Source organism: Gallus gallus, chromosome 6 (assembly GCF_016699485.2).
Source record: "Gallus gallus isolate bGalGal1 chromosome 6, bGalGal1.mat.broiler.GRCg7b, whole genome shotgun sequence".
Taxonomy (NCBI): Eukaryota; Metazoa; Chordata; class Aves; order Galliformes; family Phasianidae; genus Gallus; species Gallus gallus.
In genome coordinates, this window is record NC_052537.1 from 18,546,946 (window position 1) to 18,571,564 (window position 24,619).

Genomic DNA, 24,619 nt, shown 5'->3' on the forward strand with positions numbered 1-24,619 from the left:
GCTACTTGTTGTGGTCGTTAAGACGCGGGGCGGCGGAGCGTGCGCGGAAGGACCCGGATGCGGCTCTCCGTCGCCGGCAGCGGTGTGTACGTCACAGGCGGGGGCGCAGGGGCTCACGGGACATGTAGTCCCGCAGCTATGCCCCGGGGCGAGGTGCGACAGAGGGTTTTTCCTCTGCTTAGTTTTCACATTAAAGAAGAAAAAGCTTTTTTATTCTATTTCATTTAGACCTGTTTGAATTGGAAGGGACCCCCTTTAAGACCATCTAATCCAACTCCCTACAACAAACAGGGCCACCTACAGCTCCATTGGGTGCTCACAGCCCCGTTCAGCATGACCTTGGATGTCTCCAGGGTTGGAGCACCAACCACCTCTCCGGGCAACCTGTTCCTCACCCCTCCTTACTGTAAAAAACTTCCTTCTTCCTTACACCCAATCTAAATCTCACCAGCAGCACTGTACAATGCTAACTAACCAAAGTTACCAAGGTGAAAGGAAGGAGAAATGAAACAGAAGCACTCACCCTTTCTCCCCCCCTCCCCAGCCTGTCTCTGAATCCTTTCTCAGCAAATGAGAAAGGAGCTCATAAGCACTCCAACCCTACATATGAGGCACAAGCAGCAGATGCACAGCCTATAAATAACAGGCAGGAACCTTCCTTGCAGCTACCATTTGTGTGCATCTCCCACATTCTACTTCTGCTCACTGCACGTCGGCACCAGACCCGCCTATGGTGCGTGCCCATATGGGTGTTCCTCCATGAGAAGCGTGGTAGGAGGTGAACCAAGCCTCTGTGAGGCACTGCACTAAGGGCTGCATGCAGGCCTGCCGGCTTGGAAGCAACCAAGCACGGTCAGTGCAGATAGACTGTCTGGGATGTGCTATTTGTAACCCTTTGGCAAATCCAGGCAGGTAAAAAACCTCATTTGGTGGCTTACAACTTGAACAGAAGATAATGCCAGGGTTCTGTTGATCTTCTGTAATACACTCTGGCAGAGAAGTTTTAACTATTGTTATTTTTACAGATTGCATTAGCTGCCAACATGAAATAACCAGTCTCTGCTGTCAATCCTTATACTGAGATTTAAGTGCAGGATTACATAAGAGGAGCTGTACCTGATAACAGAACCCAGTCTGGCATTAGCATTACGCTGAGGAGATTGACGGCTGATCCAGAGAAAGCATGGCAGTGGTTCTGGTTATCTTCTATTCATGATGCAGATATCTTTCACAAGTGGTAAAGAGGAAAGCAAGACATACAAATATCTCATTTAACAGACTCAATTTACTATTTAACAATATCAAGGATTCTCTCCATAGATCTGTTCAATAAAACAAACTATACTTTGTATAATAGATAACTTCATGGAAGGTATTGCACAGGCTATATTCATCTGACCACCATGGAAAAAATAGCAGGAGGTTACTGTCCTTCTTATATATATCATTAAGCGCAATTAGACCCAGCATAAGAGCATACTAACCATTTAAAATGGGTAATCTGTCATTTAAATATCCACAGCCATCTCATTTCAGGTCTACTGGATTAGGGAATCCGGAGTATTAGTACTGGACAGGGCACAGGGAAGGCCTCCTCTCTGCGATGCACTCCCATTGGCTACTGGCCTCCAAAGGCATTCAGCGGGTCATCAAACGTGCTCAGAGCCTTGCTTTCAGATTTCACTTCTGAGGCTGCCTGGGAAGATGTGCTTTTGGGAGTGGGTATCTTGATCTGGCTGCCAGAGAATATATCATCTAGATATGGGGAAAAAAAATTAAAAAAAGAAAGATAGCTTTAATGGGAATTGACTGCTAAACAGAAGTATTACCGTACAGAGAAGTCCTCGGCACACAACAGCGACTGCCAAGGACATTCTGTGATAAACAAATGCTTCTCTGCTGCAATTCCAGTTGGATTTATTAAGGACATACGTGGGAGCTGCTAGCTGCACGTCAAATCAAGAATAGTTTTGCTTCTCCATAAAGCTGAATAATACGTATATTTTAGAACATATTCAAGCTCCCAAAAGCATTTGACAAGTATTAATAAGGTAAATGTCTGCAATAAATTTCATCTTGCAAGTTCCAGAAGACAACCTCCTGCTTATCTAGAGCATTAGCGTTTGAAGAACTTGAGAGAGTCCATGAATTGTTGAGGTTGGTGCCAAAGAAAATCACAAGAGAAAAACCATAGAACTTGCTAGTGGTTGCCTTGCCATCTGCTAGCCATACCAGAGAGTCTTTAACCTATACCACAACAAAAACATAGTATACAGCACTGAAGAACAGGACACAGCTAAGATGCAGGAGGCAGACTGCTTTGACCACCATCCTGCTAAGTATTCAAAAAGTCTGTCTGCAGTCCTGAATCAAGACCTCCCACTGCCTTCCTCAGCATAAGCATTTCTGCCATGAGTAAAAGTAAACAGGACTGCAACATGAAAAAATCTGCCATTCTATTGAGACAGAGTTCTTTCCCAGGATAACAGTAGATAAGGGGAAACCCTCCAACACAGACACCATATAGCAACAGCAGAGCCCACAAACTTTCAGTTCTTGCTGTGGCTAGTGCTTAGGCTGTACTTGCGGAAGAAGACAGCTCGTATTGTACAAGCACTGAAGTGTTGCCATGAGGTTTTCTGGAGACTGTGAAAAGGAGTTTTTTAATTCTTAAATTTATTTTACAAGGCAGAGATATCTGGATTCCTCATGATTCACAAGGCCCTTACATAGTTGGTTTTGCACTCCAACTTAGGAAACATACCCCACACAGAGGTTATTGGTTATTTACTGGTCCAGAGTATGAAAATCAGTGTTCCAGTCTTAAATATGTATCTTAACCTTGAGCAGTGAGAGGCCAAGCAAGAAGTGGCCTGTCACAAGACACTTGCCTTTCTCTTCTTGCTTCTTTCCCTCCAGCACGTTTGCTACTGTGCTGATGGTAAGGATTACACAGAAATAATCCAGGGCAGCATCTCAGCACAACAGCAGTTTGAAAAAGCAGTAAAATAGAGTAATCCCCTACTGGCATCACTCCAAAGCAAAAAGCTGTTACATGGATTTGCTTCACAGTCAGCTGGGAAGTAGCGTGAGAGCTATCAGCAGTAGAGGTATCACTCATATTTTATAACCAGGCTTGTTATAGAAAAAGGAAAGAGTGTTGGCCACGACTTTCAGCATTTGTCAATGCACAAGAGAGTTCACTTTTATTTTCTTTTTACTCTTCTAGATGGGCAGAGACAACATCAAGATGCTTGTGTCATCAGCCATACAGTCACTGAAGAGGTGAGAAGGATAAAGACCTACAGGAGAATTTTTCCTAATACTGCCAGCACAAGCTTACCACAAATGTACTAAATAATGATACAAAACTGTGGTAGAACAAAGAAAGCAAGCAGCTTGTGGTCTCCACGCAGTGGAACTGCAGCCAGTTAAGTGTTTTATCTGCAGCAGAAAGGATCTCCTTCTGCTACATTCAGCCTAGATAAAATGTTACCATATTGCTGAATCCAAATCTTAATCTGCAGAACAGGGAAGTACCAGTTCTACTGCTCTAAGGCCAGCAGAACATTCTTACTATCAGCTGTCTTCCCTGCACTCCAGTTAGTGTCCACAGCTCTAGGCACTAAGAAGCTGCATACCTGCAGCTGCACCAAAAAACAAAGCTCCAGAGCAGGCAAGTTCAATCAATAGACCATGTGTGGCCCTAGACAGCTGAGAAATGTACTCCCACAAGATCATAAACTGTTAACATTGTTTTTTTTTTTTTTTTTTTTTTTTTAATATATCAATTGGGAATGCTTTGAAATCTCAACCTTTTCATTCCATGGCAAGTTTTAATCCCTTTACAGACTTCAGCCAGGTCACTCCATCAGGTCCAAGTACTTAACAGAAGCACAAGCAAAATGGTGATAAATTAGATTCATTTTGAATAGGTTGAACTGAATGAAGGCTGACAGGAATCAAACCCAGAGAAGGGACTTTTTCTTGTTAGAGGAAAAGAATTATGTGAATCCCAAAGGAGAGCTATAAACATGTAGAGTCTGACAACAGATGCAGTTGAGAGATCAAATGACTTCTGATATCTCCTCTAACAGAACAAGAAAGCAGCATGCTTTGCATCATTTCAAGTTCCTTTATGCTGTGTTTTTTTTTTCCTCAACAATTATACAGAGCCAACTTTGCTTTCAGGTGTAGCACTTCCAAATTGCTCTGGGTATACACCGATATAAACAAAATCTTAAGATCTTAAGAGCTCTGAGATAGTTAATGCAGCCGGGGTGGGAAAGATTTATTCACATCATCAGTGATTCACCTGAAAACAGAATACAAGAAGCTGTGCAAATTGAAACATGGAACTTATCTCTTAGTGCTGTAACAGCATGAGATTATTCTCTTACTCTAGACAAGAAACATTTTAATCCCCACAGATGAAAAGATCCCTACAAGAATTAAACTATTCCTCCTCTCAGAAGGGTTTATACGCTTTCCTAAAGCATTTAAATCTGTGCTGTTCCTACAGATCTAGGAAGTTCTCACACAAGATAAAAATCTTGCTTGTTCACGGACTTTAGAGCAGTTAATAGTTCAAGAAAGTGAAGGGTTCTAAAACATCTCAAATAAACAGATCTGGAGACATGACACGAATAGCAAGACAATAGACACTTACCCATATCATCATCAAATATGGATTTTTGTTCCACCTTTTTCTTGGTCTTCTTTTCTTTTGGTTTTACAGTGAGATCCGCAAAAATATCGATGTTATCATCAAAGAGGTTACTCTCTGGCATTTTCTCTTTTGCTTTGTTCATTGGCTTAATTGCCTCAGTAGCAAATATATCATCCTTGGAGCAAAACATAGAGAGATTATCAATACACAGCACGCTTCAAGAGAATAATCATTACCTGTACACAGCACCTAAGGTGTTTAGAAGACTGACAGCCTTGGGCTTCTCAAACCTGAGAAGTTTGGGTCCCTTCTCCCCTACCAGAGGTGCCCCAGTGAGGGATTGTGCACAGGTCAAATACAGAGATACAGAGAATGTCACCTCTCCAGAATGCCAACCTTATTCCTTTTTTGAAGGATCTATCTGAGCTACTGAGCACTGAACAAGTAGCAGAAAAGAACCAAATACTTAATTAATCTAAAAAAGGTAATAATCATAGGTATATTGTCACAGCACATTCATTGCCCTGTCTGGTCTGTGTTAAGGCTTCACCTTTTAATCCACACTTGCTAATAAACAGATGAGCACCTAAAGTAAGGGTTTCTGTTGCCCAGTAGCAGAGTACAACTGACACTTCATTAACTGTTCTGCACAATCCCCTTCCTACAGCAGACTCCACTCAGCCTGTGTTTAAGTAGAAGTATTTGCATATAAGGCCCTGGGGATCAAAAAGGCTGAGGCAGCAGGCTTTCCTTCCCAACTCCTTCCAGCAAGTCTCAGCCATTACCTCAAAAATATCTTGTGCAGCAGAGTCAACAGCTTGCCGAACAGCAGATTTCAGCTCCTTCTTCCCAGTTTTCTGACTGGTGAAAAGAAAATCTTCCTCCTCCTCCAAGAAAGATATAGGGCTGTTTTTTGATGAAGATTTTTGCTGTACAGACTGGAAAAGATCAGTGCTGTCCTGATTACCCAGAACAGACAGTTCAGGCTTTTTCTCCATACCCTTAACGGGTTCGTTGGCCACGCTGTCTGGTAGTTCCTCCCTCAATTTTGATTGTGTAGCTGTTCTGGATATTGAGCGGCTTGCAAAAAGGTCTTCTGATTCAAACAGATCATCTCCTTGGTCCGTGGATTCTGGAGGAAGTTTGTTTGTCAGAATGCTGCCATGAGCTGGTAGTGATGAGCCTGAGAGAAAACCATGTTCTTTGGACTCTGCTTCAGTGACAACAAGCTCCTTCACATTCTCTACTACTGATTTCTGTTTTAGTACTGAGAACTGTGGTTCTTTAGCACTGTCCACCTCTTCACTCTCACCAGACTCTTGGGCAGCTAGCCGGCGGGCCATTCTGCTTGGAGGCCTTCGTTTTCCTGTAACCTTGATTCTGGTCTGTAGGAAAAGAATAAAAAAGAGGGAGGGTTATATTGAAGGGAAACAAAAGTAACCCTACACTTTATGGAAGACAGATTAGGACCCATGTTTTGTTTTAACACTTTTCTTTCATAACACTGCAAATTAACGTTTTACTCATTTCATATGAGCACACTGAAATTAACTACAAGTTTTGCTGAATTTACTTAAACCAGAGCTATAAGCAGCTACCAGTACATTTAAGCAAACATTCAGTTGTGAAACCTGAGTAAGGAATGATGAGAAGATGCTGGTTTATCTTTAATTCCCTTTTCCCTCACCTTAAATACCAAGGTTACCTTATTTGCGCTGTGCAAGGTATCCGCTTGCATAGGCTGATCAAAGCTTACACCTAGTTCTTCATTGTTCCCTGCAGCAGGGAAGGCTTCACTGCTCTGCACATCATTGGGCTCGTGCAGTGGAGTGTCCAAAATGGGGAAAGGGGACTTTACACTGGAGATCTTAGGCACTGCACCAGGAAGTAAGGCTGCAGGGTTAATAGCTAAGTTAGCCTACAAAACAGAAAAAAAAAAAAACACAACAAAAAACACATACACACACAAAGATAGCATGTTAATACTGCTCCAGAGAAGCAGCAAGAACTAGTGTGGTTAAGCATTCAAGTTCTACTCCTAAAAGTGCCTGGCCTCTCTCATCTCAACTCACTTCTGCATCTCCCACGTTTTCTGTCTCACTAAACCCTGGAGTACTCAGTACTATTACACTGAGTAAGAACGTCAAGAACAGCATGGTCACAGTACCTCACACAAAAAACCTATGTAGCCCAGTATCCTGTCTGAGGACAAGACTGGTTCTGACTTTGGAGTGAAAGTTATATAGACAGTTATTAGATGTTTAATATCAAGAGAATGAAGTAACCAAAACCCAAAACCACTAAGAATATCTAAGCATACTTAAAATATTGCTGAGAAGAACAGTAGGCCAAAAAGCAGCCCACCCTCTGCCCCCAAATAGAGTTAAATAGCACTGCTCATAGTCAGGTCTGAAAGGTAAAGGGGGAAATGATGTTAAACATGCAATACAGAAAAATTAACAATAGAGAACATGTCATCTGAAAAAAAATGGCAATAGTAAGGTAGGGAAGTAAAAAGATTTGCTTCAGGGAGAGCCATCAGTGAGGCAAGGAAGATTACTTTTTTTTTTTTTATCTTTTCGAAAGCCAGAATGCCAGTAAAATAATTACTTGTAACTTTCCAATCCGAGATGAGGGCTCTTTGGTTTTAATGGGAACGGGACCTGTAGATTTCTGCACAAAATTACACTGAATTAAACAACAGGTGGAGAAGTTAATATCAACATCTTCAACCAGACTATAGCCTGAATTTCAAAATATCTACAGAAAGGAACCATCTCATTGCTTATCAGCTTCTTCTTGAGATACCTTGTTTCCAGCAAACATTCTAATACCAGAACTAGTCATTTGACTTTTAAGTCCTGTTCCTCATGTCATAACCCCATCCTTGTTACAACATTTTAAAGCCATCCTTTTCTACCCAATGTTATGTTTTACCATCATAACTCTACAACTTCCTCCTTTCTCCAGGTCACATGCAACACAGGTCAAATATAATCATGACAGCCACCCTCCCTCCTTGCTTAATCACTCCCCTTAGATCCTATGGTCATGCTGTCTTGCCATAATTACATACATGCATAATTATATAAATTATACATATACAATTATATATAAAAAAACAATTATGCATATGTATAACGTATATTCTGTAAGTGTCATAATTGACTTTTCTCTTTGTCATTTGCTGTAGTAGGGCCACATACCTTAACGAAACCCACACAGAAGCCAAGAAAGTTCCAAAATTGCAAGGCTTTCAATAAGGGAGCATTCCTCTACAGAAAGCAGGCCACCGGTTCCAGAAATAAGACCAGCAAGGTCAATGAGCAAGAAAGCTGTGTGGCCTGAAGACTTCGATCAGCTCTGGGACTCAGGGATAAGCCAAACCAATGAAAGGTTTTCATCCAGGGCTTGCTTTCCACAAGTCTCTGATCTGCAATGGTTTTATGAGCTGGGCTGTGCTGCCATTGGTGAGACTGGGCAGTCTTTGAGGGTTTGGACACTGTTTTGGGGGGCCTTGATAGCATGACAAAAGAATCCTGCTGCCTGAAGTAATCCACCACTTAAATGCACGTGGGATTTGGCTGAACCTCACACAAGCCAATATCATTCCAGAATTTCATTGGCTACAGAAGTATGAAGTCAAATGTGACCCTCTGCATTGAGGCGTACTTTACCAGACAGGAAGATAAGCTAACTACTAGTCCTACAGACTTACTATGTGCTCCTTCACCCAGAAGGCAAAAAACAACCTCCCCCCACCCCATATTCTCAAGCACCCCACAAATGAGAAGCTCATCGCCTACAGCTGAAAATCAAACAAGCAGCTCTGATAAGACAAACCATAATTCAGATACAGACTCCCCATCCGTGAGGGGAGTGCTTCGTTCTCCAAGATCAGGAGTCTTGTTTGCTCATCATAAAACTTCCACAAAAAGAGTCTTAGCTGCCATGGATTTGTGCTGTGTGCCATGAACTCTTTTCTGAGAAAGCCCACCTATACTTTAAAGATCACAGTAACTCCAGCAGGTATTGGCACTTCAAAGAATGAGCAAGTGATCAAATCAGACCAAACTGCACCTGAAGTTCTTCACTGCCTTGCACTTGGCCCTCGTAAGCACACTGGCAGTGAATAAAACATTAGCAATAGCATTTAAACTTCTTGCTAGTAACAGTGCATCTGTTGATAAGCAGAGGCAAGTATGGCCACACATTACTGCATTTCTGCAGCTTCGCAGCCAATGAATCCAGGCATTAGTTTTGATCTTTTCAGGAGACCTATTTAGAGCATCTTTTCCTGTGCATGCAGCCCAAGACACAAGCTTTCAGTACTTGCCTCTGTAGTTACTGTCTTCAGAGCTTCATGCTGTTTGGCACTTAAAGCATTTTCTAGAGGATTACAATTCTCTGAGGAAGGGACAGAACTGGTCTTGACTGTTTTCTTCTCTGCTATTTTCTGAAAGCATTAAGAGCACAAATCAACATGAATTGGAAAAAACAAGATCTGCAGAGCAAGAAACAAGCAAAGCTTTTCAAGATCTGACTTCCATTTCCAAAGAAAACCGCCCACATTTTAGGCCTGCAATGCACAGGCATTGCTTTTTGGTCATCAGTGACAAGGGCCTTTCACTCCTTCACACTTTTAACCTACCTAAGCCATTGTTGTCTGGGGCAATGGAAAATAAGGTGAGTTTGGATAAGCTTCCAAAAGCATACACGTTTCTCATATACAGAACAGCAGGGAAAATAAAAGCATAAACCAGCTAAGGAACACTACTGTTTTCAGGGTTTCAAGCAAGCAGGCTTCATGAGTAGCTGCATACACTGACCGGAGGCAGTCCCTCCCACGCTCCTCAGATAAACAGTTTCCAGAAAATATCGCCAGTTTTCTAGCCTAGCTTCCAGCTATCAACCTGAAAACAGACTAAAAGTCAGAGCTGGCTTCAATTTAGTTAAGCTCCATAGGTGCATAGGTTGCTCCGAAAGTAATGCCTCAAAGTTGTTTCCATGGAAACCACAACAGTTACAAAGAGCATAACAACACTATTTGATAGAGCAAATTGTCAGCTAAAACACTACTTTTCAACATAGCCACCATTATTTTTGCCAGGTATGAACAAGAGAGCCTGCATGCTGTGCTCATAAAAGTCTGCACTAGCAGAGGTGACCCACAGATGCTGTTTGCACTGCTGAAGCATGCCACCACTGCCTCACTCCGCTCACACCACTGTTTGGTCTCCATAAACATTCAGCAAACGTTAATGAATGTCAATGGGTGCAATTCCAAAGGAGAAATTCAACTATACACCTTAGCATTTCAGACACTATTTCATCACACTGCCCCTCTGCTGTCATTTGTTGCACAACAATAAAAGGTAACGGAATATTGGGGGGAAGGTTAAACCTCCACTGCCATACCACCAACACCCACTGCTGATGTTGTAGGCCAACATAATAAAATGTGAGGCACTACTTTTGGAGCAGAAGCTTAGAATGCATGTTAGGACTCGGAACACAAATCACCTATTATGTAGTCCAATTCATTACGGCAGCTGCTCACCCTCTAATAACAATCCAGTGATTTTATTAACACATTTATTACCTTAAATTAAACCAATCTACAGACTTAAATGACATAAGTCATAGTTCATCTGAACTACTATATAAAGAGCTTTAGGGCTACCATACCCACAAGCTATGCTGAGTGTAAGAACATTACTGCAGAGAGGTAGGCCAAAGTTTTAACTTCTCCAAGGTATCACTACCCATTAAACCAGCTAGACACTGAATAATACAAAAGCAACTCTACTATTCTGATTTCTGCTCAAGTGCGTTCTCTAACATCTAAGTCCATCCCAATGGTACCAATGGAGGAAAATAATATAATCCTCAAAACTCAGCTTTTGGAGGTCTGCTGCACCTGTTTGTTCCATATGTCTTGGGAGTCACAAGAGCCATTTCTATTCCCTCAAAAAGATTTTTAAGTAATTTCATGCCCTGTCAGAGCACATGAGGAAGAACTCCCTTCTATACACTTATCTCTATGGTCTTCTGCAGAAGCCATTTATAACAGAGGATCACATACCGGAGGGTTTGTTTTAGCAGTACTGAAGAGATCATCTTCATCATCATCCCCAAAAATACTTCCTCCAGATGATGGTTTCAGGATACGATTTGCAGACTGAAGAGAAGGATAAAAAAAAAAAAAAAAAAGAGTGTCACAGACCAAAAGCATATCTTCTGCCCATGATGCCTTAACTGATTTTAGCTCTTGGCCATCCCTAGAGATCAGGGACTTTTAAGTTGTGTTCAACTGTGACACACTAGAAGGCTACACACATCAAAGATTGTTTTTAAACAGCAGGTTTGGAGAAGGGGGTTGGACTCACCATTGACGTCTTAGGACTGGCAAAGAGGTCAACATCCGGATCATTGTCCTTCTGAAGTTTGTGACTGAAAAGAAGCTCTTCATCTTGAAAGACACCAGTGCTTTTGGGACGAATGTTCTTCTCAGAAGGCTGAAAGAAGAGGAAAAAGGCTCAGACAAAAAAAAAATCTTACTTACAGAGGACACTTGCTTCAGGGGGTGTACTTGCCAAGTAAATAAGGCAGGTTACAAATCACCTGAGGCTATTCTACAGCCCTGGCAACAAAAATACAGCTTGAACTACCAGTAGCATTTTTGCAGTTTGCAAAACCTACAACGTAAACACTTGTATTATCAGTTCATTTTCATTAGAAGACATTAAACAAAATGTACTTTCAGGTCTCCCAATTTGAAAGGCAGCTTTTATTGCTTGTTATGCTTCACTATGAGGAAGAAAAAAAGACCTTCAGTATAGTATTGTGAGTATACAAAGGCTTATATTTTAGGAAGAAACTTCTATGCTTTGAATTATTCAGATGAGAGTGCATGACAGAAGTGAAAAGAGAATCTGGTTAGTTATCTTCCTGAGCTACCTCAAAAAAAAAAAAACACCACCAACAAAAAACAAAGTTGAAGCTCTTTAAAGCTGTTATTGTTGACAGAGTGCTCATTCTCCTCCCTTTAAAGCAAAAGCACTCCCATAGTGAAGAATAGAACGTTTGCCTTTGGCAAACACACTTACTTTCACTCAGCTGCTGAGTGGCAGGGAAGGTTAACAGTCAAACATGTTATCTCATCAGCCCTCCACAATCTGGCACACCAGACTGCATCTGCATTCTAACACTAGCTTCCAGCACACCATTTTCTGGTCCACTCTTCTTTTTACACTTTTTTTTTTTATACTGCCTTCATACCTCTTCATTCACCTGCATTAGCTTTACATCAAAAGCTGGGTCAAATATTTGGAGCACTATAACAGCTCTGTATGCACAAATACACAAAGATCTGATGTCTACCTAGTTTTAGGCATGGATGCTGCATACGCTACACACTCAAGATAGTAGCACCTTTCAGATTTCCCTGTCAAAAACATTAGGTTCCTAAACCATTTATTGTGATTTTTGCATGATTATGCATTTCAGCACTGTAATCACTCCACTAATGCTATGTTCTGATTGCTTCCTAGGAAAACTTTAAAAGGGCTTAGATTTTCCCAGCTGCTACCCCATACTCCCTCTCCCCCAAAAAACCAAAAAACACATGTTCATAACAGGTAAGTTCAACTAACTCAGAGGCAGCAATCAACAGGGAATTTTGTCTAAGACGTTTGTTTCATTCAGCTCCTGGGGCTTACAAATAGAGTGTGTATAGTCTTTTGGGCTGAAAATTTATTTTATGGGGTTAGAATAAGATGACAAAAATTCACGGTATACTCTAGTATACACTAAGTACTTTTAGATATGATTTCAAGTTTATTGAACTCATATTGTATAGTTGCATCAAGTAGAAATATGAACATTGCCATAAATTCAAGGATATTGCTGCCGAAGATTCAAAGCCCACATCTTGATGCAGCAGGCTATATCAGGAAAGCCAGACAGCAAGAATATGGCAACTAGAAGCTTTTTGTTAAAAAGTGAACACATGCTTGGAAAACAGAATTAAACATAGCTTTAGCTAGAGTCATCTTAGAACTAAGTCTGCTGGCTTATACAGAGCAAGCAGATTGTACCACTATTAAAAGAAGGATGAGGCTTCATACTCCATACCCCTCTACTTTCTAACACCCCCAACCTTGAGGGGTAACAGAGGAATCAGTTCTTTAGAGCAGACATCAAGTAACTGCACCAAGAAAAATATCTCCACAGATTTTTTTAAAAGTACCGTATGGCAAAATGTTTTCTGAGTCAGTGGGATGGAAAGATTTGCGGAGGGATCCAGGATAATGGTAAGTGTAGGAATTATTTCTCATCCAAGAATTAGGAAATTGAGAAATTGAGAAAGATTACCCAGGAAGAATCAGAGAAAGGAGGTGTGAAAACAAACAAACAAAACCCTTCTACAAACTAGCCTAGAATAGGACTGGTTTAGAGGCAGAAGTACTATTTCTCGGTGTTCAAGAATTTCCCTAGGCTCACCACATCATTGCCTTTGTGTGCATTTTTAATGCCATCATCTTCCAGTCTCTCCTCTTCCTCCTCATCAAATAAGCTTAACGCTTTCCTAGCTTGGACACTGGCATCTTTCTCCAGAGCTGGTGGTGATGCTGCAAACAGATCTGACTCCAAAGATGTTGCGGCAAAAGGCTCCACCAAAACAAACAAACAAAGAAATAAATAAGCAGACAAACACATCAAGCTGTTACTTAGTTCAAGTCTGCCCCAGACCCACTAAGCTTTGGTTAAACGCCAGCTGTGGTCAGAGTTGTGCAATCTGGTATCACAGCAGACAATTAAGTTCAATTCAATTATACTAAGCAGACAGAATAGCAAAATGCAGATTATCAAGGTACATTTCAATAGATTAAGAAAACATTTTAAAACTCCGAAATGAATGCAGTTGTCTTCCTGTACTCCACACCATAGTGATGTTGATTATCAGATTTCTGAAAACAGTTTCTTTCCCATCTATGTGTCAGGTTACATCTTGCTCCACAACTTTGCATTTAGTTGTTTTGACATTATCTGCAAGGTATCTAGTTCATGCCGTTTGGGATTCTTCATAGTGGGCAGCACCACCTGAACGCTAAGAGTGCTCAGGAAGGCTTAAAGCACCACAGCAATACACTGGAAGCCCATCAGCTGCCAGTTCCCCAACAATCTTTCAGAAGGAGAACGCCTAGGAGTTAAGTTCGGTTGAACCTTCTTCAATAACATACTCAAATCTCTTTCTGTAAACTACTGCCCATGAGAAATTCACAATCCTATGAGCCTGAGCTCTATAGCTACCAACACCATTTACAATTCATCAGACAGCATGTACAAAAAATGAAATTACCGAGCTTTACAAAACACACCCACTACAATAAGATTATTCATTAATTAATTTAAATGCCATTTAATCAGTTTGCTGTATGTTTGACCAATAAGTGATTTTGCTAAAGGTTATTATCTCCTAAGTAACAGCAGAGGCAACTAAAAAAAATAGTTCTGTCCCTGTTACATTTTTAAACTGAATCTTTGCCAAGTTTCAGATTAATGTAAGAAAATCTCTTACTTTTTCCTTTGTCACCTGCCTTACAAGGTCTGTTCCTCTAGGTACAGGAACTGCTTCAGGCTCTTCTGAAGACCACAGCGTATCTTCTGCCTGGTTAGACTTTGCCATATGTGGTCGATCATCCTTTTCCTCTTTTTCCTCTTCGTTAAACAAGGGTGGTGCTTGTGCTGGCTTTTTCTCCTGCAAAATTATGAGAATGTCACTAACACAGAATTGCTTGGTATGTAAGAACAACAGACTGCTGAAGGACAGCAGACTCTCAGTTTGCTATCCAGGAGTCTACATGGACACCAGCAATATGCTTGAGTTTGCTTCCTTTTTTTGCATGGGACATTCTGGTTTGTGACTTCTGATTTTTAGAATTACAGGCTCTTAAGACTGAATAAAGAGTGCCAGGAAGCTGTCCCAAACTTAAAGCAGATGCTGTAGGAATCCTGTTAAATTACTGCTGTGGCTCCCAAGACTGCCAACAGCCAGACTAGCTTGCTTGCTTCTTTTTACACTCCCATAGTCTGCGCTTAACCTAATTGGAAAAAGGTAAGGCCATGAAATATGTTTGTGGCAACTCTTGGTAACCAGAAAGGCAAGACTGGGGAGTAGGGTCACACATGCAGCAAGTCCTACTGATACTGCTGCATTAAACTTCTGCAGCTCTTACTTTCAGCTCCAAAGCACAACCAGACAGGCAGCACACTGTAGGTTGAGCTCATGAGACAGAGGATAGCATGAGAGTACTCCACTGAAGGCCAGCCAGCCAGAGCTGAGATACCACAACAGATGAAATTCCAGTTTCACAGTCACCAGTAAACTGTCTGTTCTTGTTAGTGGTACTTCATGGTTCGAGAGATCTTAAAACATTCCCAAAAAGGGCTTTTAGCATAAACCAAACGAGTTTAGTGATGATGTTGATGATGATAACTTTGAAATCTCTCTTAGCCTGCTAGTAATAAAAAGTTTTACATGTAAGAATTCTGTCTGATCCCATTTCAAGTTTGCTAGAACTACTATTGTCTAAAACAAGTTGGGCTTACATTACCTAACAAGGAGGATAACGTATGTAAACACTGTGCAAGTGTTCTGCATTATTTTTAAAAGAGAGGGAAAATACCACTGAAGCAGCTGAAGGAGGCGTTGATTGGGAACTGAAGAGTGATTCTCCAGTAACAGCATCATCTTCAAACAGCAGTGATATCCTCTGTGGCTTTCTTTGGCTGCAGTGAGGAAAAGAATAAAAGTGGAAGATCAATGCAAAAGTTTTAAGGCCCATATTCTGCATCTCTTTAAGAAGAATAACTTCATTCACAATGTGTGATCCCAGATAAAAGGCTTGGGTTCCTCACTATCTAAACAATTCTACTATCCCTCTCTCATCTACATACCTTTCTACAGAAGTGAAGATGAAAAAGGTCAGAAAAGGTATTAGAAGCAGAGAAATGAAGAACCCAATTTGGTGGAGGAATACAATCCATCACAGACAAAAAAAAAAAAAAAGATAAAAAAGCCCAGCCAAGCCCAACACACCCCGCTCACACATCTCTGCTTTGTCCTCAGCAGTATTAAGAGACAACAACCACAATGAGTCCACCTCTTCATGTTTTTAGGACAGAGCTGGACTGTTCTGAAGAAGATTCCCCCCAAAGTATTTTCACCTCTCTTTAGTGATTGCAAATAAATCCTCCTCATCATCTTCCTCAAATAGGCTCGTCTTCTTCACAGCTTTAGCCTGACTGATGGTGCTAGATGGTTTTGCAGGGTCCTCTTTACGGTTATCTTCTGAAGGAAGTTTAAGTGGCTTGGAGACATTCCAGTGTTCCTTAAAAATAAGGAACTCCTTAAGTTTCTTTTGTCTTGGCCAAAGCCCCTGTCATGTCCATGCATCTCCATACTGGCTTTTTTTTTTTTTTTTTTTTTTTTTTTTTTTTAAATACCTGCATTATTGTGTTAGCCAATGTAATCTGACATTGATCAGGCTTCACAGAGCGCCTGGTCACCTTTCAGCATACATTTGCCAGCTGAATAATGTACATCCACTTTCTCATTACAGCTGCTCTTAAGAACTAAGGTCAGCATAAACCTCCCAGACAAGCTTTTAGTTACTTAGTGCCTCTGAGTTTCCATTAACGTGTAGGATGACACCTCACCTATCTCTAATAGAATGCCAGTCCCTAGGAAGTTTCATCCTTGCATTTCATTTTATCCATCTCTGGGCTTCCAAGAAAACCCAAAAACAAAACAAACAAGAAAATCAAGCAAACAAAAAAGAACTCCAAACAACATATCTATCTGGAACTTTAAACTTTCCTCAGAAAAAAATAAAGTAGATGGAAATAAATGTATTTTTTTCACTCAGTATTTTTAAGTCAGGTTTGTTGGCAGCAGTGTCCTCCATTTGTTATCAACCTAAATACTACCCTGAAAATATTGATTCCTTTCCACATAATTTCTGTTGCCAAGATCCTGAGTTAATCTAAGCCAAGAGTAAGCTTCCTCAGCAGCAAACAAGTCACAGGAATAAGGCAGGCATGGCAAGAGGACACAGCAGTTTGACTGTAGTTCCTGTCTGCACAGTTTTATGTTTTGGCCAGTAGAAAAACCCTGTAACCCATTTCAATCAAGTCTTGCTTTTCCGTACCTCTTCATCGCTGCTGAACAATAAGCTGGAGGCTTTCTTGTGTGGCTCTGACTGTTTTGCTTTCTCTTCTTGGAGCTTTTCCTGTTGCTTCTTGGCAGGTACCACACCAAAGAGATCCTAAAAGCAATAAACAAACCCCAAAACAATAAAATGAAAATACAAATTCACAATGGTAGGCTTGCTGAGAAGTCATCAGCATGCAAGACACCATTGCCCCGTTTCTCAGATAAGAAAGAAGCAATTTTGTGAACCCTTTTTGAAGATATTCTCAAGTGTGATACAACACTGTGGTACGGGGAATTTAAAGCACACAGCATTGGACAGATCAGAAACTTGTAAGCATACAGCCTGATCTAGGCATCCAGATTCTCCAAAATCTCCCATACAGCAATTCTGCAGCACAACAGCTAAAGCAATGGGGCACAGTTTCTACATTTATGCACTTGAACTTCATAACACAACCTTCCTGGACTATGCTAAAATCCAGAGATTTTACCACATTACAGAATGTTTCGCAATCCTACCAGTTACCACTGTGCACAGCCCCCATCCAGAAATGGAGTGAGCCTCTTCCTGAACAAGAGACCATTATCCTCAGTTTGCAAAAATTCTCGGTCTTCCAGCTCTGAACAGGCCTCCTGTCAGTCTCACGCTAGAACTATGGGGTAATTTAACTCACCATGAAGGCTACAGACACAAAGTTGAAAGCTCAATGGAGCATATGCAGGAGGAAGAAGAAGGTGCAATAGATAAGAAAAGCAGACACTAATCTTGTAAAGTTTCTTGCACAAACTGTGCTCTGCTCTCAACTTCTGCACTAGCAGTTGTCGATTTCACATGCAGAAAAGCAAGGAAAAAAAAGATATTTGTCAGCTGTGGCACAGCAGAAACAACAACAACTCACTCACAGCTAGACAGCAGAGGCCAGGATAAAGCAGCCTTTCCAAGCTCATATCAGTTCTGTATCTCAGTGTTCTTTAGCTGTATGAGAGGGACAACGTCCTTAGCATTTAGGTTCAGAGATGAATGCACTAGCTAAAAATACTAAAAAGATATCAAGAGCTCATAAGAGTACCTCGTCAAATCTCCTCCATGATACTGTTTGCACACTCAGGACTGTTATAGTGTGTAAGAAGACCAATTCGGTGCTCTAAATTTAGTGCTCCATTTATGAGTTCAGATTTTTAAACATCTGAACATTTCCTGCAGCAGGCTGTTCCTATGAACAGGTAGAATCAGGAAGTGGTACTTACCTCTTCATCATCATCAAACAAAGAGAGCGGAGCTTTCGTCGTGGACTTGCTGGTGGGGAGAGATGTAGCTTTTGATGTCACAGTTTTACTTGATGAAAACAAATCCTGCACAAACCAGAGAAATATCACTATGCAAAGCAATACTATATGCCTAAGAACTCTAAATGGGAGATCCATGTTTTTCCTTTAAGAAAAAATGCAGTGTGTCTATAAAGTCAGGATAGATTGTCTTTCAGATACACCAAGTACCTAAAAACTCATGGTGACTTCTCTCAGCTTTGCATATTAATTACTACAGGAAATCAAGGACAAGTCTAAACACATTCAGTCCTTTGTAATTCTTGTTCTTAATTTGCTGATCTTTCCTTCCCTTTAGACTTTTAATTAATGCCTGTGTGTACCACACAAGTTCAGGCTTCTAGCACTGGGGAAGAAGTAATCAAAGATCTCACCCTTTGAGAAAGTTTTCAGAAAGGCCAGGAGCAGACACACAGTATCAGAGTTCACAACTGTACAGATAAGTGGAATAAAGTCAGAGTAAATCAGATTCCAAAGATTTTTGCAGTAACTTATTTCAGAGGTACTCACTTCAGAATCCTCCTCATCTGAGAAGAGGCCCCTCTGTTTCCTTTGAGGTGTTTCAGATGAAGGCTTGAAGTCATCACCTGAAGATGGCTGACTCTTAAGGACAAAGAAAACCACTGCATCAGCATGGATTTAAAGTCAGTAATGGCAGGCACCCTACGACCGTTCTAAGGGGCATGCTGCTGACAGCAGTCAAAAGAACAGGACACATGCTTGCCATCCATGAGCTCAAGTCCCATCTGCTGTGTGAGCAACTCTTATGTAGTCAGAGCTGTGCAAAGTTCTCCTCTCCCACCACCTTCCTTCTCAGCAGAAAATGTGTACAGCAACGCATACCAGGCCTCATTTTGAGTCAAAGGAAAATGATCTTTAAGCCACACTTTAAAAAAAAAAAAGAAAAAGAAAAAAGCACAGTTTGTGCCAGCCATAATTTCCTTTATTAGCACAGCATGGCCCAGACCTGCCACCAGCTATATTGCCATTAGTGTCAGAACGATTCCAGACCCAAACACTACCATCAGGAAGCCTAGAGTATAAAATAGCCTTCACTTCCTGATAGAGCAAGAGTGGTGCTGCTGAATCAGTTCACATTCTCTCCCCCAGGAAAGAAAACTACTATGAGGTCTGAACGATGGTACTGGAGGTTCTCCCATTACCTCTCCTGTTTTTGCATTGCATCAGAAACAGAAGCTGGCTTTCGGCTTTGTGCTCAAGTGCTTTTTAAGAGGCAATATGGAGAGTCCTACAACAATTTGCATTATACATCCCCAGTGCTGTATGCTTCTCAGTGTGGAGGGGAAAAGAGTTGCTGTAGCTCATTACGTTTATATACTGCTTAGGGAGTCAGTATGTATACAATGAACACCTACATTCTGTGTTACAGAAACAAAAAGCATTGTCACTTGCCCCAAGACACTGCTCTGAAAAATAAAATGGAGTGTGCATTAGAAAAGTCTCACAGTTTTATGCATGTGTCTTCAGGACAGCATTTAAACCTTTTGATAACTTAAGAGTTCTCAGCTGAAAAGCTGTTTTTTGAATGCTCAAAGTTTTGTATCTGCTTAGGCAGAAATGTGACATCCACAACCCTATCCCAAAATATATACAAGCAATGGGTTACCACTAAAGCTCCTGTCAGAAGCCTGTGTAACTGCAAACAGTCAGTGCAGTACAGAACCATAACACCGAAGGTTCTTAATTCAGGCTGGCTTCTTTCCAGCAATGAATTTCCTACACTTTCATCATTGTTGTTGTTTGCTTGCTAAGGTTTTGTTTGTTTAAACTAGCGAAGACTTCTCATTTTGCTCCCAATTCAGTTCTACTTTAAAAAGATTCTCTAATCATTTCCCACAAGCAAAAAGCCTTGAATAAACCCAAAGTTAGAGAAGCAAAAGACATTTAAGGGCTCCTGAAGCATTTAAGGACTCCTGGTCACAAAAGAACCTGTGAATCCAGTTCTGCCATAAAAATATGGCACTTTCATACTGTTTTACACGGAAAGATGACCTCAGATCTCATATCTTTTTCCTAATGCCTTAGCCATACAACCTATTTATATCCCATTACCTTTTTTGCTATGGCTGTCTCCTTTTCACTCTCTGCTTCTTTAGTTGTGCTAGCAGCCACAGGAGGAATGGCAGGTTTCTCCTTGAATAAGTCACCTTCATCGTCATCATCAAATAGGTCAGCTGCAGATTTGACTGCATTAAGAGACAAAACAAAAATGGAATGAGTAGAAGAGAACAGCACAGACAGTACTGAAAAAGAGACAGCAGTTAAAGATACTGTGCTCTCTTTTAAAAGACCAGTACCAGAGACTTTTAAGAGAAAAAAATGAGGCAAGCTCTTGAAGTGAAATAGAGCATCAGTGACAGACTGTAGCCTACGAGCATCAAGTTAGAGTCTCATTGAATGGCTACTTCTAAATCGCTCAACACAGCATTTTACATTAACTTGGTACACCTAAAGGCCTAATGCCTGTCAATAGGTGGTGGCGAGCAGAGGTGCTCAAGGCTGCATGAGTTAAGTCTGTACTATTTTTCTGCTTTAAGTCTGCATACTGCCTTTGAAGTGGAAGTAACATCATAGGAGAGAAAGGTCAGTGGAGAGCCTGTACAAATAAACCAGCCCTATCATTCTGAGGAAAAGAGTTGCTAATGGAATAAATATTAAAACAAACAAAGACCAAAATAAACAAAAACCCAATACAAACTCAGGCAAAAATAACAGCGAAAGACTCAGTGGATCCTACAGTTTGAACTTAAATGATCTTTTACATTTAACTTGCCACTGCACACATAAGGAGGTACCTGGACCTGGAGGCTTTTTAGTTGTTCCCATGAAGAAGTCATCATCATCATCATCAAAAAGAACAACTTTTCCAGGCTGCTTAGGAGCTTTTTCTGTGCTCTGTGCTGAAGGTTTCTTGTCTTTTTCCACAATTACAGAAGAACTGAAGACATCGCTCCCTCCTGCAGGTCAGATGGAGGAAAGGGATCCACACAGTTACCATAGCCAGAGTTACTGAAAAACTACTGAAAAAACGTTACTCCTGTGAAAGCGGAACCAGACACACAGTTTCCATTACAGCAATACTTAAAGCATTCCTGCAACAATGTCTCATCAAAAGCACAAGCTTCTGCTGACATAAGAAAACATGATCAAAACTAAAAGATGAAAATGCATTTGCCTCTCAGAGTATGAGTCGAAGGTGTGATCGAGCACACTGCAGACATAAACAGTATATTAGTATTTAAAGTCATACGTATCCTTTGGAGTAAACTAGCATAACTCTCAAAGCTGACAGCTGCTATCATTTATCTCCCATCATTGGCACCTACCTTCAGAACTCCTGTAGAACCCTGATTAAACATAAAGCATGCTGCAAGTTAGGCTTAGCATGGTAGAAGCGCCTGTGTTTGTCATGAAGCATATGATCAAGCAGTGCAGTGCTGCTGAGCTTTCATAGCTTTCTTCTTTAAAAGCTCCTCAGTGTGATTTAAAGAAAAGAACACTTTGTGCGTGAAGCAATTTGCTATTGAACGATTCATACCTGGGAACAGAGACACTGCACCTGCAGGAACTTTCTTTAAGGATTTTGTAGAGATTGCTGAAATCACAGGAAGTACAATACAATTGGATGCACTCACTTTACACTATCAAGGCCTTTAGAGCTCTACCGTAGCAATAGGAACCCAAGAGGTCTTCCGAGCTACACATTTTGCTCAACAGCCCAGAAGTCTTTAAGATGTTCTCTTTGAACTTCTGCCTTTTTGCAGATGCATGTAAGAACAGTCTAGCTTATTATAATCCATTAAAACTTGCCAATGAATTTGAAGCTTACAAATGCAGAATGTATCCACACGTAGTGTTATTTACAAAGGTTCACATTCACACATTTCAAACTACTTTGATACAATACAACCAAAAAGGGCTCAGTCTCTAAGCCCACATCTGAAAATTCAATAAGTACAATGTTTCAATAAAAACTGCTGCAGTACGAGTGCTCCTCAGATTCCTTAAAAGTCTGGATATACAACAAAAGTGAAACGTAAACATTCCAACTGTGAGGAACAATCTTGACCCCAACAAAATCCAAGACCAGATCACACAAAGTATTCCTCTGCAACAGAAACCCAGTGTATGTAGTCAGCTCTGCCAACATCAGTAAGTATATCTTGTCAGCTTCATGAGTACAGGTGCGTGTAAGCGATCATAGTGAACATATAAAATTCAAGGAAAATATAACCGTTCTCTATTAAGATTGAAGATGGTAAGAGATTTGAAAACAATTGCTACTTTAGAATTCCTAGTTGGAAAAATTATGTTCCAGCTGTTGGCTGTGATAAATTACAGCACAGACAGAAGTAGAGAGACAAAGCAGATTCTTACCTGTGCTGATAGGAACTTGCTCCTCTTGCTCTTTTGAATCTTCTCTCAGTGCTTCAGCAAAAAGATCACCCTGGTAGTAGACAAAAATGCAAAGGAGTACGGGGGTAAAGTAGTGAATTTGTCTTTTGTAGGAAAAGACAGTTGCCAAATCTTCCACATAGAATATCCAATTCTAAGCCAAGACAGAGGAGGTAACCACCTCTCCCTTTTCAAATGTATGTCTGCACATACAGACTGAGTTCATGTGAGGGCATATGTTCAATATAGCAGTTTTCTGTCTTCTAGAATTTAATTTACACTGTAACTCACTGTGATCATCAGTCTGCTTACTGCAAAGAAGGAATGAGCTTTTATTTGCACACTTTCTTACACTAGTTAGACTACAGCTGTTTAGGCCCTTGGTACTTCCCTCCAAGCTTTCCTATTGAAACTTTAAACAGAAAGGTTCAAAGACAGAATTCAGGAGTGGACAGACATTAAAAAAAAAAAAACCTGAATTTCACACGTCTAAGATGAATAATTTATTTTGTTGCTAAGGAGACTCCAAAACACTATTATGGGGGCAGAGAGACACATTATAGCTCAAAAGTATTACAAGACACTCCCATGAGAGTCCTTGAGGAACAGCACAGATTAACAGCTCCTTCCCTTTTTCTCCCCATCCAAAGGCAGCAAACTCTTACAGCACACAGAGCAGCAGCTAAACTGAATCAAAACTATTTTTAGTACATTCATGCGCAGAAGAAAACACTCCCCACATTCAGACTGCAGTTGCCCTATGCTGATCACACAGCTGAACTCCACACTGAGAATCACAGCCTAGATTCCCAGGAATCCACAACATCTTGTTATTAATGACCACTCCTGAAAGATAGAGGCTTTCAAAGTTACAAATTGCCTCCCTGTATATTCAAAACTTTGTATAACACTTTGCGGAAAGAGGGCAAAAATCGTCAGAAAAAGGTAAGGGGGAGAGGGGGGGGGGCAGGTATGTCACTGAGTTATGGCACATCTATCAATTACTATCTGCCTGTTGACCTACTGTGGCTGCCATCTGGTACAGTGAGGCCTCTTCCGTTGTACAAGGTAAATGAAAATAAGTTACCCTTTCTAGATCATTATTTTTCAGGTAACAGAAAAGAAAGAATAAGTACATGCAGGCAGGCAACACTCAGACACATCTGCCTGGCTGGTATCTAGCAGGATGAGGAAAGTAATCTTGGCAATAAGTAAGAGTGCTTAAACGATAGCTTCATCTGAATTTGCACTGACACAAAGCTGGCCTGCAATATCAGACTAACTGTTGTTTTTTTTTAAAGCTGTTATTGCCACTGGAATAAAACGCCTATTAGTGTTTTTTTCAATAGAAGCCACATCAGAGTGGAAAGCACCACACAACCATTTTCTTCCTTTCACACAATGCCCTTGTCTGATGCTCGTTGGATGCAATCCAGCAGATTGGCATGGTAAGTGCAAGGCCAGCTCTACAAGAGGCCTCCTTCCAATTTCCAGCTCAACAGCTAACTTGCCTTCCATGAAGGCACGCTTCAATGTGACTGTTGTTTCTCTAGTTATAACTAGGAACACTACACTCTGCAAAGGCAATGGGTTGGCTACTGCTCTGGACTTCTTCCAGTATCAACTGCGTGATAAAAATCAGAGGTAATCATCTTTTTTACACACCTTTTCTATCAGACCCTTAAACCTCATTCATTTTTAATAGAAATCTTTTTTAAAATGAACAAACAGTATAATATTTAGTTTATCTTCACAGATAGAAGTGAGGCATTGAGTACACAGCTGGAATCAAAACCTCTCTAATGTAGTGCCAGAACCATGCTTGCATTTCTACCAGCACTACTGCAGAAAGGAAGGCTTTGTGCCAAAGGCAACACAAGTACCTCACTCACATAGCTTTCTTTGTCCAACAGAAAGATACACTTTGTCCAACAGACAGATACACTGTCCCATTATATTTGAACGTTATCAAGAAACAAAATGTTGTT

General features: G+C 40.8%; 1 protein-coding gene and 1 long non-coding RNA gene across 14 annotated transcripts in view; one reads left to right on the plus strand and one right to left on the minus strand.

Moving 5' to 3' along the window:
- Positions 1–20: 20 nt before the first annotated feature.
- Positions 21–24,240, plus strand: LOC124418054. Its single transcript, XR_006939593.1, has 4 exons — positions 21–82; positions 3,230–3,285; positions 23,933–24,079; positions 24,185–24,240. It is a non-coding gene; the product is annotated as an uncharacterized LOC124418054 (long non-coding RNA).
- The window catches only part of FAM21C (family with sequence similarity 21 member C), a 32,725-nt gene continuing 9,373 nt past the window's right edge, over positions 1,268–24,619 (minus strand). For 3 of the 13 annotated variants that reach the window (XM_046942891.1, XM_046942882.1, XM_046942893.1), the window contains 19 exons: positions 22,614–22,683; positions 21,775–21,831; positions 21,032–21,193; positions 20,289–20,422; positions 18,726–18,818; positions 18,138–18,242; positions 16,885–17,001; positions 15,902–16,065; positions 15,361–15,463; positions 14,253–14,432; positions 13,175–13,348; positions 11,059–11,187; positions 10,755–10,850; positions 9,006–9,125; positions 7,280–7,342; positions 6,375–6,587; positions 5,455–6,054; positions 4,670–4,844; positions 1,268–1,755 (listed from right to left, as the gene is read on the minus strand). In XM_046942891.1, coding sequence (XP_046798847.1) covers positions 1,619–1,755; positions 4,670–4,844; positions 5,455–6,054; positions 6,375–6,587; positions 7,280–7,342; positions 9,006–9,125; positions 10,755–10,850; positions 11,059–11,187; positions 13,175–13,348; positions 14,253–14,432; positions 15,361–15,463; positions 15,902–16,065; positions 16,885–17,001; positions 18,138–18,242; positions 18,726–18,818; positions 20,289–20,422; positions 21,032–21,193; positions 21,775–21,831; positions 22,614–22,683 — 2,892 coding nt within the window. In that variant the 3' untranslated portion in view covers positions 1,268–1,618. The remainder of the gene's footprint in view (positions 1,756–4,669; positions 4,845–5,454; positions 6,055–6,374; positions 6,588–7,279; positions 7,343–9,005; positions 9,126–10,754; positions 10,851–11,058; positions 11,188–13,174; positions 13,349–14,252; positions 14,433–15,360; positions 15,464–15,901; positions 16,066–16,884; positions 17,002–18,137; positions 18,243–18,725; positions 18,819–20,288; positions 20,423–21,031; positions 21,194–21,774; positions 21,832–22,613; positions 22,684–24,619) is intronic. The other 10 variants (XM_046942887.1, XM_046942886.1, XM_046942885.1 and 7 more) reach the window with 8 other exon arrangements.